Genomic DNA, 19187 nt, shown 5'->3' with positions numbered 1-19187 from the left:
AACTCATGATTTGACTGTTAATTAAACATGAATATAGCATGGAATGCAACATTTTTTCCTTGTCTTGCACAGCTGTATATCATGATACACTTGAGATTGTCAATAGTGCTGTCATCCTCGCATAACTCAACTGTACAGGATGTTGCTGAATGCTGATGTATGCATAGACAAGATGAGGTACAGCAACTGAGCAAATAATTCAAATTTGTGGCGTACAATGGTATCACAAAACTTCAAGAGATGCATTAAGAATTATCAAGAGGAAAACATCTTAAAATTTATTATAATGCAAGTAGTAAACATAGGAATGTGTTTTTACACAGGTGGCAGTTAGGGCTTGCTACAGGTATATTTCAACCACTGGTGAATAAAACCAGTTCTTTTACAAACCCACTAATTCAATATGCTTCCTTCAAAATAATATTAAGCGTGTGGCTATGAAAACAGAGTGACACATAAAAAAATTAAAAAATCATATACCACAGGATAACATTTTTATGACTAGAGGAAAACAAAAAAATTATGTACATAAATACATATATTTTTATATATAGCAAATTACAGTTTCCTGCACTGAACATTTATCAAATACACAAGTACTGAACAATACTGGATAGGGTGCTTTGTCACACCTTGTGGTCTTCTTAAATTCCTGTGAGAGTGGAAGACAAGTTTTTATGGAGGATACAACTTGTTCAGTGATGTAAGCTCACACAATAATTAAAAATTAAAGAACAAAAAAAATCCTACTGCAGAAATGACTGATATTTCCAGCACAGGCATCTTTAAAAACAAAATGAGAATACTCTACTGTTCTTCAAGCACTTGCCCCAAAAGACAATCTGTGTCAGAGAGCTTTATTCTGTACAACAGCTGGATGATGAATCAGGGCAACAAATCTAACACTCAGCTTCGTGCAATGGCCTGTCAAAGCCACTGTCTTTCTGATAGGCAGGTCAGTCTATCAGGCATGGAGGAATCACCTTCCAGATCCCCTCCAGAAACTGTACCATTTCTCTTGGACCTGGGCATCCACTCCCATGACCTTCAGATGGAAAAGGAGGCACTGGCCAGTTTTCTGGCCGTTACCTTTCCAAGGCTCCAGGAACTGTAGTTACGATCATCATGGGAGATTTTGAAAGGGGTGACACCAAGCTATTTTTGAGAAATATGTACAGAGTTATTTTGGTTTTGAAAACAGAAAGCATTCACACCACACTTTTCATTTCACCTGGCCAGAAATGCTAAGCTCAGATTCCTAATGCATAAATAACAATCCTTATTGACAAGGATGGTGTAGACTCTGTTGGGTTCTCGTAACCTTACCAGAAACTGTCTTCAAAGTACTGCAGTTGCTAGCTAGGAATAACAATCCCATTCAGATGTTCTTCAGAGCACACAATACAAATATTTTTGTTATAAAAAGCACTTGGTTGTTTTCACAGGTTAATGATGTCTTGAACTTGGGGGATTGTAAATCCAGTCCATTACAATAAGAGTCATACTCACAAGCATGAAGATTATGCCAACTATGAGGAAAATTAGAGCCTGCAATTAGAAAATGACATTTAATTAATAAAACAAGTGACTTAGCAGGGGGTAGCTCATAGATTGCCCCACTGGATCTGCATTAGTGTAATACCCATGGCCTAAGTTTGGCTTATTCTATGTGACTAAAGTCCAAGTAATGTTGTACAGGGATGCATGAATCAAAGTTAGTCCTGTGTGAATTTCAGTCCAAGAGAGATGGATTTTACACAGCTAGATCTGAAAACAACCCACTTTGGTACTGTGAACAATAATAAAAAATATACAACAAAGAAACAAATTTGTTTTTTATGATTAAAAAATGACAAATTTTCAGTCAGTGGTCATAGTCTCCAGCAAGAAGAACAACTTCAGATTTAGCCTGCTTAATCCTTATTAGACAAACATGTAAGCCCACATCTCTCATCTGACAGTGTTTCTGTACATATTCAAGTGATTCAGATGTTTGTAGTCACCATTTGCTTTAGTGGAGCTTTAGTTTACCATAATCTGTCCACACTTAATAACACTCTGTCCTTGTAAACAAAAGATGAATATTGTATGTGATCTCAGTGCAGGGTGTGAAATTCTAGATGTGCCTAACACACAGCAACATGAAGAGTGAACAAAGACATGACAAAATATTCAATCTTTCTACAATAACAGCTTCAAAAAACATTGTAGAAATAATTTTGTCATAATAAATTTATTTTATACTAGAAATATGTATCAGTTACACTCACATGACTTTTGTGAACATATATATATATAGATGTATATAAGCCCATTTGTTTACATTATGTGTCCACATACATATTTCATCAATAGGTTTTCTAATTACATTTTCAAAGAACATTTCCTCAGTGATAGTTAAATCTGCAGACAGTTATTGATGTTCAGGATGAAAGGTATTGCAGTGGCAGTCCAGCATGACATACAGACACATGCTGTGCATAAATGATAGACCTTCATGTATGTATCCTATAGGTGCGTGGATCTATCTCAGTGGAGAGCTCACTATTACTTATTTATCTCTGCAGTACAACTTCCTTCTTAACCTTGACCTCAAATCTTCCTGTTAATCCACAGCTGGTCATCTAGCATGAACCAACAAATTCTTATAGACTGTCTTGGTGCTATTTATGCAAATGTAGGTGTTAATTGGAGTTTAGATGGGATTAAAGTAAGTCCCTTTTTCTAGTGGTTTAAGACACACTTTATCCTGAATACTTAGGTGAGTGTTGGGAGCAGTAGGCCTCTAAAGGCTTTGTCTTGAGAAGCCTCAGGTGAATCCCACTGCCCAACCTGTATTTTGAGTGAGGCAGTACTGCTCAGGACCAAGTGCCAGATGTTGCAAGTCAATGGTCTGAGTATTAATCAAGAGTGGAAATCACACACCCTCCCACTCTTCCTTTTGCAATTGCCCCAGTCCTCTTACCCCAATCTTCTGGGGAGACCTCAGGGGTTCCTTCTTAACAATTCTCAGGTAGAAGGCACCAGGGAGGATGAAAATCAACATTGTAGCTGAAGAGGCTCCTGGAAGAGAGAGCAGAGCTGAGTGCTGCACCATTTGCAGAAGAGCAGAGTGGTGCATCTGCAAAAGAGAGCCCGTGGGGAGGCAGCTGCCCTTCTGAGCCAGGCTGTACTAAGGGGTCTCTCTGTTAACAGCATTCATGGAGACCTGTAGATGTTTGAACACTTATTTGGGTGCTTGGGGCCTGAAGAGACATTTGTTACTGGAAGGATTTTTTCAAAGTGGTGTGGCTGCCTGTGGTGGAGATGACTGCATGTCAGCGGAAGCCTGTCTGCTGTCAGATGAAGCAAAGACAATAGACATTCCCAGGTTGGGATGACCCTGGAAAGCAGGTACTGAAAAGAGAGTGGATGATCTGTGCCTAAGAAGCACCGACTCCTCTCTGGTCAGCAGAGTCCAGCATGAAGACCTGCGTATAAAAGGCAGGGAGGAGCAAACCAGCTGCAGAAACCCCATGGAGGTACCTTGCTCAAGGGCATCTGCATCCCTGAGTCCTCAAACACTTCAGATAATGAAGGCTCTTTATGGACCTCTTTGGTCAGAGGCCAAAACTGACCAAAAGAAAGTTGTAGGGAGAGAACTGTTAATGTCAAAAAGAAAAAAAAAAGTGTCACTTTTCTTCTTTTTCTAGCACAACAGTTTAGAAGTCAATACATTTTTTTCATGCAATAAGTGCTTGGAAAACAAAGGTGATTTCCCTCTCCTCCACATATATTAAATTCCTTTCTGGTCAAAATGGGAATTCCTCAACAGTTTCTATATCAGGATTATTGGTTTTCTTGTGCCTCATGCAAAGTAACAACAAAGTTGGGTAGCTTGTAGCTTTGTCTGTCAGCTGTTTGGGAGTTATTTCATCACTTTTGACGTAAATTTGTATTTATATTACTCTACCGTAAGACTCAAACAGAGATTGACTTTCAGTCCATGAATGTAAATATGTTGTAGAAAGGATAACAGAGTCAACAAAGAGTATTTATGAAACCTACCGATAAATCCAAAAATGTCTTTAATAGTTGGGACAAAAATTACAAGCAGATTATTAAAAGCCAAAATTACTGCTGCAATCAGGAAATGCCTTATCCAGCTGAATGGCCTTTTGGGAAACAGCAATGCACTGATAGATGAACGGATCTGCAAGATGAAAGACAACAGGGAAAGTAAGACAACAATTAATTTATCTTTTCTTTCCGTTGAAAAAAATCTATATTAGTTACATCTGCTGTGAGAAATTCTGACTGAAAAAATGTGTTTTCAGTCTTTGATTCCCATAATATAATCTCACTCTGATGTAGGTTTTTGAGAACTGGGTTCACAGTTTAATGCAGAAACTCAAATATTTGCCGTGTAGGAGAAAGTCAAGTAAATAGGGTGTAAAATCAGGGACATGAAATCTGTTCAACTGAAAGATGCTAATATCAGCAAAAAAAATCCTCAGAGAACCTCCCCACTATAAGTACTAATCAGCAGGCAAAAAAAGATCATGTCTGAAATATGAATTGCTGTATTCCTGAGCCTGATGAAAATCCCACATAAATTCTGTAATTTACTCTTCTGAGAGATAGAGGAAGCTGTTGTACTTAATCATTAAATATATACATATACATATCTGAAAAGAAAAGCATATTTTTCAATGCCACTTGAAAATTATAATCCTAAAACCTATTGCAGAGAATTCTTTTTTGCTTCACTGACTTTCTCACACATCATGGATTCTTTTTGCTTTTACCACATAAAAGATGGTAAGTAGAAAAAAAGCCAAAAGCAAATCCATTTGGTAGTGGGAGATAATGCTATTCTCAAGTACCAAAATTAACTTAAAAGTTGATATTTAGAAATTGGACAAAAATATTTTTATACTTAAAAAATTCCAAATGCACTTCTGTGTGGTTGTTTTAAAATAACATAACTGCTTTTAGGTGAGTTTGGCAATTGAATAAATATATGGGGTTCTCTCAGTGTAGTACCTCACTTGAAAACACACTATGAGTTTTTGTATTTTATGTTTTTCAGGTTGATGTAAACCAATATTAGGAAGAGGGAGGCAAATAGAAAATATTTTGTCCAGTTTTTGAGTTTGTGTAAAATAGGTTTATTACAGAAAAAATAAGCCTCCATTCCTGTGAGCTTACTGTCAACATATTGTGCATTATTCTTTTTGTGACACAGCCCTTAAAAGGAAGCAATCAAATTGAAGTTTTACAGTGACTAATGGTATATAGATGTATATTTAATTTATTTTCTGGCAACGCAATAACTTTTTTTTTTAATAAAGGACTCTGACTACTTCAAGAAAATACAAGTGGGATGATTAATTAAAAAAAGTAGTTGATATAGCTATACTGCTTATTTGAAGAACTAAGACCTGCTGAGATGGCTGTCCTGATAGAATGTGTAAATGTCTTTGATATTCTGGTTTACAAGCAAAAGATATTTTCTCAGGAGTAATTTTAATGGAAAAATCAGTGTTGTGGTTTGTAACTGCAAAGTATTCAAATATAAAAATTATTATACAGAAATCTAAAAAATACAAAATGCTACACCTGACAGACAGGCTTCTTCAATGCCCTTAGCTTGTTTTCCCATGAAGACTGTTCAATTTGTTAAGACTAATTTAAACATTTAGCCACTGGCTTAAACATGATGTTTAAGGCAGAGCAGAGGACCTCTCCAAGCTAAAAGGACTGACTGCTCAGGGTGCTTTATACCAGATTTTTTTTTTTTTTATTTAGTAGACAACATTGAAGAGTGATCACTGCTCTTAGGCATTTGTCAGCAAGCCTGGAAACAGTACCTACGCAGAGAGTGTATTGCATCCAGCACAACAGAGCAACAGGAATCCTGGGTTACTCAGATGGGAACACGGGTGTGATGCAGCTTGCTGGGAGCCCTCTTGCAGCATGATGCTGGGCTTGTACATGCTGTACTGATGACACACCAGCCTCAAAACCAAATGATGAGGATTAGCTGCTTTCTCCTCTGCTGCCTGGCAGCTCAGAGAAGACATGAGGCACAGTCTTATACATTCAGGAGCCTGGAGTTCTGCCCACTGTGGAAGACTGATCCCTGAGGAGGGTCAGTCCCTCTGCAGAGCAATTTCTGTAGCTGTGTCTTTCTGTCCCTGCTGCTGTGCTTATTGTGTTTTTCCCAGTAAAGAGCACACAGAAGTTCCAAACTTTGCTCAGACAACTGACTATGCAACTCTTTTATACCTCTTTTTTCTGGCATTTAGTTTCCTCACCTGTGCATAGACTCAAGCCTGTAAGGTGAGCATCGGGCCCTCTGTCCCTGTACTTTACAGCCCAGTGTGGGAGTCCTGCACAATGTGTGACCTAAGCTTCATGTGTCTGTCCTAAGTTTGGATGCTATAGTAGGTGCCTGTGTCTGTATTAGGAAATCTCATGAGTGGTTTCAGTATATCTCCAAGCCTTTGGTACTTAGCTCTGCTCTGACAAATATAGTACCGAAAGAGCCAGGGAGACAGAGAAGTAATTCCTGATATATTTATAAAGACTGATTTATTTCAGTCTTTCAGATTTTGCAGGCCTAAATGCCTAAGGTCCATGCTCTGGTCAAATGAGAAAACAGACCTCTCTAAATAAAAACTCAGGCTTACTTTTCCTCAGTGTTAAAATCTGTGCTGATCACATTCAGTCACTGTTCATGGGTTAGCCCTGATTTCAGCTCTGTTACTTACAGGGAAAAGGACAAGGGGCACGGTCAGGGTTACAGCCACCAGCACTGCCAGGCGAACTGACAGCAAAAGGGTGTCGAATGTGTACACTTTAGTGTATGTATGAAGAAGCTCATCTTCAACTTCTCCTATGAAAAGGAAACAGAAAAGAATTACATCACTTAAGCAGTACCTTCAACATTTAAAAGGTTCTTTATACTGCAGCCAGATAAGAGATAAGATTAACTTTAGCCCAGGTGCTGTCATTAGACGCAAGTTATGGGCTAGACATGAAAAAGGAATTTTCCCGTTGTGACTGATACTAGCCCATCATTCAGAGATGATGAGGGTAATACAGTACTCTAGTATCTTTGAGATGACTTTGAGAAAGTCATTAAGTGGATGTAGAACTTGAAGAAAAAATAATTTCTGTGATATGAAACAACTCACTGAACTGGTAACAGCTCCTTTTGACTTCCTCCCAGATATGTCAGCTCTCAAGCAGAGCCGTCTTGCCCCAGTGACAGGGAGCAGAGTGTGCTGTATCATTTACTTCTCTGCTGTGTGGAGGGACTAACAGGGTGAAAAGGTGGCGTTTGCACAAAATGGTGTGCTAACAGAGGGACTACTCTGTTTGCCTATCAGTTAGTTTAGCTCATCCAGTTTTTTTTTTACACTAGAATGATTTGCACCTGTTTTTCAGCATAGATGAAACTGAACTAGTGGCGTCAGAGACAGATTGGATAGCACTTAATAGTGTCATGTAAAACTGTTGAGCACTAGAGTATTTTTAGTTTACAGCAGCTTCTTGTCTGAGTTCACAAAGTCAAGGGAAACAAAACTAGTCCCCCTAGTAGGTGCCTTGGAATTTCTCACAGGTGAGGAACTTGTGGCCTGACAGTTGGATAAGTCTCACAGTTCACTCAGAAGGTTACACACTGTGTATTATAATTGAGTGTTGCTTAAACTTGGATTCAGGCCCCCATAATAAATGCAGAAAATGCATTAATACTTAAGTCTTTGTGATAGAACCAACCCGCCTGAATTAAAAAGTGAGGAAAAATTCTGCAGAGAACAGTGTTTTTACCTACCATAGAAGGTAAGATATCCAAACAGGGCAGCCAGAAGATACATGATAAGCATGCCAGTGATGGAGATGTTTGAGACATTCTGCATCCGCTTTCGGGAGCGACTGAAGTACAAAAGAAAGAGAATAACTGTCCTATAAAGCCTCTATTTGTACAAGAAGTGCTCTGAAGGGTCTTAGCTCTCTAACACACCCTCACCAGATAGAAAGTTAATAAGTTCATAGCAACTATATTAGTTACATAGAGTTCTTGATGCTTTACAACTCTGCAGTGCAGCACAGATTTATAAAATGTGTTGAAATTGCATTTCTAGTGCTTTTTCCGTGGCAACATAAAAAAGTGCCACATTATTTTGTATACCACTATTTATTAAATGTCAATCTCAAATGGTTTATTTTAGATTTAAAAAAAAAAGGCGGGACGAGAATTACAGGTCTGTTGACAATAATAGACAAGAGTTTTCAGCCATCTCCTATGAACATACCCTTAGATGTACATAGGGCTGTTCTGCAGGTTCAAGAACCCCTTGCAGATCACATCCTTCCTTCATAAATCTTTTGGTTAAAACAAATTTTCATCTTATAGGACCAGCAAGCATTTTCCCAAGTCATATTAAAATTTTTATGGCTTCTGAGGTTAAACCTACTGAAATAGGAGATAATGGTTCTTAATCTCCTTGAGTTTTGCAACACACCCTCCTGTGTGTTGCAATTATGCAATTTTTGCTGTTCAGCAAATGCCTTTTATTAGCCCTTCCCAGTTATGAACTCTGTGCTGTTTTAAGAAATTATATTTAATTTGTGATATTTGTTAAGCAAAACAGACTGAGTGAAGAGCCTATCTAAGACACCAAACCAAGGGCATCCCAAGAAACTTTAAGAGTAAGCAGCAACTGACACAGACACAGAACACATTTAGGTATTATTAGAAACTAGAATTATCTGTTTCAACCAAGTTCCCCAGTTTATTTCAGATCATTTGAAGGACTTTCCAGATTCCTTCTTTACTAAGTAACATTGATCAATGCAGTGGTTCTCTGTCACCAATATCTGACTATAAGACCAAAGCAAAGCCAAAATCTGCTTACTACGGAAAGCAATAATTCATTATCTTGTGGGTGTTCGCACACCAGCAATCAATGGACGGCATGTAGAAAATTGGAAGTACTGGACAAAATTTAAGAACCTTACTCTTTGAGTTCACTGTATATAGGTAGCACTTCAGGGTGGCATACGAATGCAAATGCCAGGATGGGTATTGCATAGGCAGTCTGTAAAATAAAGCTCCCATTAGTAAGAATGGTCACGGCTGTACCTCTGACTTTTGGCAGGCAGCACTTTAGCTGTGGTACAAGTGGTGGAAGACAAGTTCTACAGAACCTCCCTTACCCGTGAGTTGAACACAAAGTATTTTGGCTGGCACTTGTCACCATTGTCGCTGTGTGCTTCATATTCTACGCCGCTTTTCAGGGAGATATCTTTTGGCTCCTCAAGGCTTGGGAAGTGCCCAGCTGTGTTGTCCATCATGAAATTCACACCAGAACTGAGTGACTCATTTGATAACATGACCAGGTGCATTGGCACTGTGCTATTGGTGGCCGTCCAGTTTTCAACCCCGTGGTTCATGACAGGAAGAGGACAGGGAATTTGGGATTTCTTGAAGATCACCTACAAAAGAGTAGACAATGTAATCAGAAGAGTGCCACTATAGGAGATTACACATCTGTGGTATTCCAACAGAAGTATAAATAGACACTGAGGAAGAGAGGAAGCAAGAAACCAAGTGCTACCAATTCTGCTTCTTCTGCAAATATTTGTTGTTACTCTGCCTCTGCTGTTTTCCTGCTTAATTTTTTATTCTCAAGTGTTTTTTTAACCAATATTTTATTCTGACTTTATTCAGCAATACGTTGTTGATTTGATTCACTTGCAGGGGCTATTCTAACATAAAATTGCCACAGTATGAAGTATAAAAGTGTTTAAGGTTTACAGAGTCTGTATTTGTCTGGAGAAAATACCCAAACAGTCACCTACCACACTGACAAAGAAAACCATACAGGTCAGCGAAAACCCACTCGTATAACCAAGATAACCTGTGCAGCAAGAAAAACAAAACAAAACAGAATAAAATAGTTCAGTTACATAAAAATTCACAGTCCTAAAAGGACTAAGAAATGACCTTAAGCAGGGCATTAAGCTTACCTAAGCTTTTTAGAAGGGAGAGGGGAAGAATAATCACAACTGTTACAAGTATAACAAGGTAGTTCCCATTAAGGTACCATTCTCTAAAGAGGAAGAATTAAAAAAAAAAAAATCAAATCATCATTGACATCAAAGTGAAAATTTGTCATCTCAGGTTCAGGCTGGGAAAAGGCACCTACCCAGAATTCTCCTCAAGTTTCATAAATGCTCTGATGACTTCAGGAAGTTCATATTTAATAATAAAGAGGTAGCTTGACATTGCTGGAAAAAAACCCAAACAAAAAAACCACCTTCAGAGAACTGAGTTTCCAAAACTGTAGTTACAAAAAAAAATGTTTTTGCTAAAGTAGAGAAATTAGTTTTGCTTAAATAACAGTGTGACCAAATAAATAAATCCTTTATATTGTTATGAACATGTTCTTAATGACATCTAGCATTCTGTATTAGAATACAATACAGTTACTACTGAATTCATAGCATACTTAAATCACTATTAATTTTTCCTTTTGTTTTTTTTTTACATGGTTTTTTTCTCCAATGGATGCTGTCCATCCCCATTCTGCTGTAAGTTTAGATTTACTTCCTCTACATCTCTTCAGCTGTCTTATCCTTCCTACTTTCAACTTCTTTCTTCCAGTGTCTTCTCTATATATAAAGAAATTAAGTAGTTGTCAAGATTCCTGATGTAAGAGTGGACTTCTGTACATCTCATTTAAAATGTACTGCCAGAAGTAATACTTTTTAAATTTGTTTTTTTTCATTTGTTTTACATTTGTCACAGAGAGGTCTCTAAATGCCTATGGATCAGTCTAGACAAGAACTAGAGGAATAGCTATTCCTCTTTAATAGGAAAGCATACTTAATTTCTGAATTCAACCAATTTGATATCCAGGCTTGAAGGAGGAAAGGAATACCATAGAATAACACCTTTCATGAACAAAATCAAAAAGTCTTTTGCAGCACAGAGATGTGAACCACCTCTGTTTGTGCAGCAAAGTTGCTGTAACAGTATTGATCTATTGATGGAGATTTGCAAACATAGCAAGTTCCAATAGAGAAATCACCAAAAAACCTGCATAAATTTAATTGACTAATGGCACATTTAATTTAAGTTTCAATTACCTCTCCTTAAGGAATCTGTAAGAATTACAAACTCCCTTTTGCTTTCAGACTAGGTGCTCTTAAGCCTCCTAACAGGCTTCTTCCAGGATAGTAAAGGAAAAAAGCTTTGTTGAATTAATGTACCCTCTATCACTACTGTTTATATTGGTAAGTCTCCTGTTCTGAGAGGATGGAGGTTATTTGATAGATATTTCACAGGAAGTATCTTTGTGGGTGAGTACATTCAAAAGTTACTTTAAACACGCATTTTAGGAATAACACAACCCAACTTTTATTTGAAGGAATAATTAAAATATATTCATTCAGCTGAAAATGAACTACTGAAAAGCCTTTTATGCAGAAGTCAGAACCCTGTTCTGTTCCTTTCAGGTCAGACTAATATTTTCTAAGTTGAAGCAGATGCTTCAACTAGATGCTAAGAACAGACTGAGCCATACTCAATAAAGAGAATGGCCAGTTCCTTGAGGTCAGTCAGGCCACTTTAGCCATCATTGAAGCCTCTTCACTGGCCATGGAGAGATCCCAGGTAACTGTCTTTCACCATACACTGAAGTGTCAGCTGAAAATGAGACTAATTCCTCATATCCTTCATTTTACAATAGAATGTATGCTGTATCTGGCTCATCTCTGATTCCATTTAGCCAGACGGAGGAGGAAATGAAATCACTTGTCTTCTGTAGGAAGAGCATTGGAAGATAGAAAACTTTTGTCTCTTACCTCCAATATTCTGCATTGTGACTGAAATGAAAACACCACACTTCCCAGGCCAGCCAAATGCCTTTGCTCCCAGTTTTTCATATATTAATGATCCTGAAAAGAAACCCAAACAAAACCAAAACAGAAATGTGGGCCACTACATTGGACATACTTGATAAATTGCATTCCAAGGTAAAATAAGTGTATGCAGTACAGAATCTGTCAATCACAGCCTCCTACCTCCTTCTTTTGAAATCTTCAGTAAAAGGTGAACTGAGTAGAGTGACAAAATTGCTACGCTGAGCAGCAACACTCTGCAAGGAAAAGCAGAAATCAGAATCCTAAGCAGGACATCAGAGATACTCAAATGATTAGAATATACACTTGCTCGTTCTCGTGAAGTTCAATGTGTAGTTTTCTCAAAGTTTGTTCTTTGGTCTCCCAGTGCTAAATACAGAGCTAAGTGTCAACTGTAGCTTACTTGTGAGTACAGTTGCACCTTATGCACTCTAAGAGCCCCTGAAGGCTTGTTGAAGTCCACTAAGTGCTAGTTCTGTGCTAGTGCACAAGGACAAAATTTTATATCTTAACAAGATCCCACTAAAGTAAACAGATTTCTATGTAAGAATCTGGTCTTAGGATTTTCACCTGCCCACTGACCTCTCATCTTCAAATCTCTCCTTAATCAGAGCTGTCAAAAAACCCCACAAAAATGAAACCCAACACCAAATTGTGACTGGGACAACTTCAATGCTACCTCTTGGCTGGTCACTGCTTTTGACTTTTGCCATATCACTGTGCAGTGGAGGTTAGCTGCCTGCTGATGAGTACGTTAGAAATCTTGCATCATATTAAAGCATGGCACAACACTGGAAAACCTGCTCTTGGAGCACTGGTAGCTTAGCTTTTAGTCTTAGTCTGCTTGAAGGTACCAGTACCTGGCTTCAATAATTCTTGCTGCCATGTTCCTTCCACACAACAGATGCATCCTATGTGATTTCAGCTATCTGCCTCTTGTAAACTGCTTGTGAAAATGTAGCTTTGTATGACATTTTCGGGGCACAGCACTGTGCATGGCATATCTTATTACCTTAACTATCTTGTCATCTGCCTGCTCAAGCGCTGGTGAGGAAGAGAATAGCATGACAGAGATAGAAAATATGGATGCACTTTATCCCATGGCTGAACAGGAGGTTGTGCCCACAGCTTCCACTCCACTGAACACATGGTTTGGTATAGATAACAGGTTCATAAATGAGTTACAGTCTAGGAGCAGACTCGGGTCCTGGGGCCAGGTGATGACCAGCAGACCATCAGAATTTCCTCTGAAGTTTGCCTCTTCAAGAGTGACAGAGAGTGCTACCACCTTGGTGTGGGCAGGGTTGTCTCCTGCTGTGGGCTCATGCAGTATGGTAAAGGGGATCATGTCTGAGGTGGCAGTGTGTCCTGATGAGGTGGCATCCTCTTTGATCGGGGTTCCCATGCAACTGCTGTTCAGAGACATGATCTCTGTGTCCTGACACTTGAGGTGGGGAAAACCAAAGTCCTCCTGGTTGCACATGCTAAATCTTGCAGGGCAGCAGAAGTGCTGCTTTTGAAGTTTTGTGAACCTTCTATTTTCCTTCACCCTGTAGAACACCTTCCAGCATTAAGGCACTTGGGCAACATGAGAAGAGTAAATTACAAAAATCTAGACCACGCTGCCAGCATCATCTAAATAAGAATTCATGTCCACTAGTTTCCATTTTGTAGATGGGATTTTTCTGACCCTCTAGCACTAACATCATGTGCTGTGAAAACAGAGGAACTTCAAGCAAGTGGATAATTGCTGTGGGGTAACAGTACCTACACACAAGTTAATATTTTTAAATAAAATTCCTTCCTGTACCAAAAGGGAGAATGTTCTCATGCAGGAAATATGAAAATAGCATAGTAAAGAAAGTGAGCTGTGTGGAGGAGATACCTTTCTTTTTTGCTTTAGCATTACTCCCTACTTTAGCAATGCCAACAGAGTTAATATCATTAGGCTTGTATCAGAATTTTTAGCTGCCAGTCAGTATAAACAGAGTTTCAGAATAAAGATATTATAAAGGTAATATTTTTTTTCTGTTAGTGAGGCTTAACATACCACAGTTTTCTTTCCAGTGATCATTTATGAACATACCACTTAGTACAAGTGATCAGAGAAGTTGGAGGACAAAAAAAAATCCTGCATTTTTCTGATCCTGGTAAAATGTGAGTTTTAGAACTGGCTCCTAATTTTTGCTCTGCAAACACTTTAGCTAAACCAGTTGGGTGCAGGTGTTATGAAGTGCTTATACAGAACAGCATTTGAATCTACAATTAATTTTCAGTTAAAAATTCTATTGGCAAAACAGGAGATATTTCTTAGCAACTGTAAGCTACATGTAACATTTTCAATACTGTCGATGTCATAGATACACAGTCCCCACAAGCAAGAAGCTCTATAAAAACATGCTAGAGTTCAGTAATGTCAAAAAATGCCTCATTGTCACACAGTAGTATCATGGTTATTCCAGTCTCATGGGAAGTTAAATTAAAGCTTCAGGTTAAAATTAAAATCAGTTATTAAAAAAATCCGCAAAATTTATTTTTGATACAGTATGTCACACTAAAAAGAGCCAGATATTAGCCATCAATTAAAAAATGAGCTATGTGTTACTGTCTATCAAAACCCATTCTGTGTAGATACTGTTTGTCGGCCACAGACCAATGCTGTCCTTTGTGGACATTGGGTACAGACAGACTTGAAGCAGCAACATCAGATCTGTGAATGCCTTTGCACTCAAAGTGTGTTGCCATTTCAGATTATATCGAATGCTCTTCTGCCATTTCTACATAGTGATTAGATAATTGGGGTGATGCAAACATATTTATGGGTGATTTAATTCCCCTGTTGGATTCCCATACTGAACTGGCAAGACTGGTCTTGTTATTTTAGGACCAGCATGCTGTTCTTTCCTTCTGATTTTTGACTGCACAGTATCAATTCACAGTCATGTTTCTAACACAAAGGAGGTGTAAATATTAAAGAAATAAAAGGGTTTCTAGCAGTGGATGGTTCCTTGTGGTGAAGCTGAAATGCTTTCACTACAGAGGATCTTACAAGAATCTTCTGCTAGCAAACCAAGATTAACATACCTTTCTAACCACAAAAACTTCAGCTCCAGTCCCCTGCTTATATTCTATGTGCTTCTTTTTCTATGTACTTACATGAAAAGGATAATTCCTGTGTTGGCCATGGCATAGGAGAGCCCTAAGATGCCGCTGCCCATGATGGCATTGCTGAGGTTGAACGAGGACATTCCAAAGGAAGTTCTGCCCCTGTGCTGTTGGGGGCAAGAACAGAAAATGGAAATTCATTTGCATATTACTGAGCATGACTGGCTAATTATCCTCATTGCTGTACAGGTGTTCCCTGTACTGCTCCTTGATCCCTACAGGTGAAGCTTTTTCAAGGTTCTCAAGCCCAGAGACACTTGCCACCATAAGAGTCTATCCAAAACCAGCTGTGCTGGTAGTGTTTGCCTCTTCCCACACTTTCACTGTCTCAGTCAAGAGGAGGCTTACATTCCTGACAGGTGACTTAGATGACACAGTTACACTGGCTATGCTGGCCAGGCTCCATGGAAATACATGCTGTTATCAAACAGATTTCTCAATTACCAATTTTTAAATATTAAAAAAAAAATAAGAGTATAAAAGATTATTGAATTTGTCTCCAAGTAGAATGTGCTTTTTTTCTTTGGGGAACTAAAAAAGGTGTCTGAGTAAAGGAAAAAAGGAGTGCTGCATGCTTAGGGCTGGAAGCAGAAGAGTGGAAGGGGACAAAACCTAGGAGGGTGTGGATGGTGTGTGAATGAGTTACAACAGACACTAAGTGGAAAAGAAAAAGGGAACATGGCTCTTAATTTTAGTTTATAATCACAAATGATATTTTTGACTTTATGTGATCATTCCTTAATAAAATTTGCAACACCACTGATGAAATAATGCCTTTCATTTCATCAAATTCACTAAAAATTGAGTAACACTAAATCCTGAGCAGAGAGGTTCCTACATGGATGCCCCAGGAGCTGGTGCTGTGCTTCCACTTGCATGTGGAGCTGTCTAGGGAGCTGGAAGTGTGCTGATGTCCTCAGCATCATAAAGCCAAAACAATAAGGTTATTTCTTTAAAGCAGTGCAGCTGAATGTAGATTCATTTACACAGATGCTATGAACTAGAAATACAAGCATGTATGCACTAAGGCACAGATCTACTTGGCTGTAGGAACAACAATGTCCTTCTGAGCCCAATGTCCTGTTAGAAAAATTAATGCAAAAACCCGTCTGCACATCTCAGCTGGGATTACACGGAGATGCTACTGAAGCTCAAGTGTGATGTAAGGAATTTTTCTGATGATTGTGAAGAAAGACTCAGTTTTACTTGTAAGACAACAGAAAGTGTTTGCTGCACTGTTAGAAAATGTGTTTACTCTTTGAAAGCCAAGACTATGCTTGGAGCTGGCCAGGCTCCAGAGTAATTTTGCTTACTGATAGTTTAAGAAAAAAATCAGGTCAATAAGATCAACTTTGTCATTATTCACTCATTCAAAAAATAATAAAACTTACATATTCTTCATTATAGTCTTCCAATTTCTTTTTATCCAGATATCCATTTGTAAGGAACTTCTGACTTTCTGCATCATCAGTAGCAAAGGGACTGAACACAAAGAAAAATAAGAAAACATTAGATAAAGCTTATGACACACATTTTATTTGAGTAGTTCCTTTTGTCATCAGTGGAAGCTTTCCTTTGACATTGCTATGAATATTTAAAAATCCATCAAATAAAAAGCTCTGTTCTCCTGTAAAGTTCTTATGTCCAATGGCATGTTTAGTAGATCTTTGCTTTGATTTGGAATTTAGTTTTAGAGCCAGTAATCTTCAAATTACACCTAATTGCAGATGTTGGAAAGCAGATCCGTACTGTCAGTAACACGCTGAAGCTGAGCACGTGCTTCACGTCTGGGGAGCAAAGGGCCTTGCAACTGCCCTGTTGGAGATACGTGCTGGAGGCAGCAGCAAGCTGAGGACAAGAGACTGATGGCTGGTTTTGAGATGTCTTTTTCCAGCCACACAGGTGCTAGTGCTGTGGTAGGTTCTGCTGGAATGTCTGAGGGTGGGCTGTCTCCGCTGCCCTCCATACCTTGCCCTGGGGAACATTCCTCCTCAGTGTGCTCAGTCTGAGCTGCTCTGAGAGTGCATTAATTACACATGTATTATCCGACTGGAGTAGCTGGAAATTGCCAAGGGTTAGTCTGTGCTGGAAGCCTGAAGATATCAGTCCATGTGGTGGCAGGCCAGGGAGGACCTGGGCTGCCTTGCTGTTCTAGGCACACTGTCCTCCAGAGCACAGAGCACGGAGGGTCAGTGCTGCAGGGAAACTTCCCAGATGCCATTAGTGAAGATTATTTATTGATTACTTCTTTCTAGCCTTAACAGAACAGATGAATGCTTACCTGCTAATTGCAGCCTTTTCGGAATCAGCCAGCTCTCTGTAGTTTTCTTCGAGGCTTTCCCCGCTGTTGCTCTGATCATCAGGTTTGATGTTGACTTTTTGCAGCTCCATGCGATCCATTAGAGCAGTCAGTGCTTTCCAGCACACACACTCGCTTCTTCAGGGTAAACAGCACAGTGCCGTCTGCTTGCAGGTCCTCTCTGTCATGCAGGGACTGCCAGAACACTCTGTTCCGCAAACAAAACACAACAGAACTCATTAGAGTTTTCTTCAAATTAGATAAACCAGTGTGAATTGTTTGGTTTGTGTTTGAGCTTTGTAATAGCATTAAGAGGCGAAACTGGTGCAGACTGGGAAAATTCTGGGCAAGCATAAAAGTCTCTTTATATGCCAGCACTTGGTTCTCCTGTCTCCCTTCAAATGGTAAAGGGTGCAGAGGCAAACAGATGCACAGCGGATATCCAGCATCTGGATAAATACAAAGCCAGCAGAAAATAATTCCCTGAACTGCTGCTTTGGAGTTTCTAGGGAAGGGTGATGCAGAAATGTTTTCTGATAAAAACAGGAGTATAGCAGTATAAAGGCTTTCCCATTTGTTGGAAGATTCGTGTTGTCACAGGTTTAAATGTTTTGTAGATTTGTTCCTTTCTGACAGAGGTGAGCATCTCTGTATGATCATTTTTTGATAATTAGGAGGTGCAATTCTAATAGGCCAGTTTCTGTTTTTAAGGGAAGTGATGTTTAATTCTTACTTCACTGGAAGCTCTGTCTCACACACGATTATTACATGGATATTAGATTGATTATCTTTACCCCATGAGAAAAATTCTTGCCTTTTATAAATCACATGAATAAATGCTCAACTCTTTATTTTTTGTATGGGCAGATGAAACTGTATGACCCAAATTTACAAAGAGAACTTCACCTCTGGGATTTCAGTGGCTGTGTGCTACAGACTCATCTGTAGATACACATGCAAATTCATTTGTTTATGATGAGATTTAAGAGGAAAACACTGTTCAAGAAATGCTGCAGTTCTTCAATCCTTCTCCCTTCCCAAGGATATTCCTTGATGCTTTCTCTATTTCCATTCCACAGCTGAGGGGACACCAGTGAAGGGAGTGAGCAGAGATCAGACAGCACACACTTGGGGCCACAGTTACAGTTTCCTGGACATTTACCTGCTGCCTTGCAATCAGGCATGCTGGCCAGATTAATGACAATTTTCATAAATATGACATCTCAAACACAGGTCAGCATTCCATAATAACAATATCAGAAAACACCGCAACAAATAATTTCTAAGTCTGGCTCTTTACAACACTAAATCTGCAATTATTTAATAGCCTTTCTCCTGGATTTGTATTTATGGGTGTGTAGAGGTCCAGCTCAATGACTTTTGCTCTCCTCTCATACCGATCACATGCAGTTCTTAAGAACATCTACAAGCATATCTGTAGTGGCAAGATCTTGGAGTGCATGTGTTTAAAATGCAAATATAAACTTTAATACCAGTCCTGGAGGTTAAAACTGACTCCAGGCCAGAAATTAATGTCAAATTCCTTGCTTCTTACTAAAAGCATTCACCCAGATCAGACAACTGAACAGGAGAAGCAATATCACAGTGCATTAGGAAATTTCCTACCAAAGACAGTGGCTGGCTTTAATTGTTTCTGCTGCCTCAAGGAGTGTTTCTATGTGTGAGGGAGTGAGTGACTCAGGCATCAGGGCAGAGCTGCTGGCACTCACATGTCAGTGCCTGGGGGATTCTGCTCACTTGGGATATGAATAACTCCATGAGATAAAAAACCAGTAACACCCTCCTC

The 19187-nt window shown here is 39.0% G+C and overlaps 1 protein-coding gene across 1 annotated transcript; it reads right to left on the bottom strand.

The window, feature by feature from the left end:
• Nucleotides 1-269: 269 nt before the first annotated feature.
• Nucleotides 270-17481, bottom strand: SLC38A4 (solute carrier family 38 member 4). The gene is made up of 15 exons (XM_041411299.1): nucleotides 17363-17481; nucleotides 16473-16563; nucleotides 15073-15188; nucleotides 12079-12152; nucleotides 11860-11952; nucleotides 10200-10281; nucleotides 10021-10103; nucleotides 9853-9911; nucleotides 9208-9486; nucleotides 9010-9089; nucleotides 7823-7923; nucleotides 6756-6880; nucleotides 4048-4192; nucleotides 2966-3063; nucleotides 270-1548 (listed from the first exon to the last, which is right to left on the bottom strand). The coding sequence occupies exons 1-15, from the start codon at nucleotides 17479-17481 to the stop codon at nucleotides 1447-1449; spliced, it is 1647 nt and encodes a 548-aa protein (XP_041267233.1). The 3' UTR covers nucleotides 270-1446.
• Nucleotides 17482-19187: the final 1706 nt, after the last annotated feature.

This window comes from Onychostruthus taczanowskii, unplaced genomic scaffold, assembly GCF_017590055.1.
Source record: "Onychostruthus taczanowskii isolate IOZ18803 unplaced genomic scaffold, ASM1759005v1 scaffold35, whole genome shotgun sequence".
Classification (NCBI taxonomy): domain Eukaryota; kingdom Metazoa; phylum Chordata; class Aves; order Passeriformes; family Passeridae; genus Onychostruthus; species Onychostruthus taczanowskii.
The sequence above is the reverse complement of the archived record's forward strand: the minus strand, read 5'-3'. Positions and strand labels throughout refer to the sequence as shown.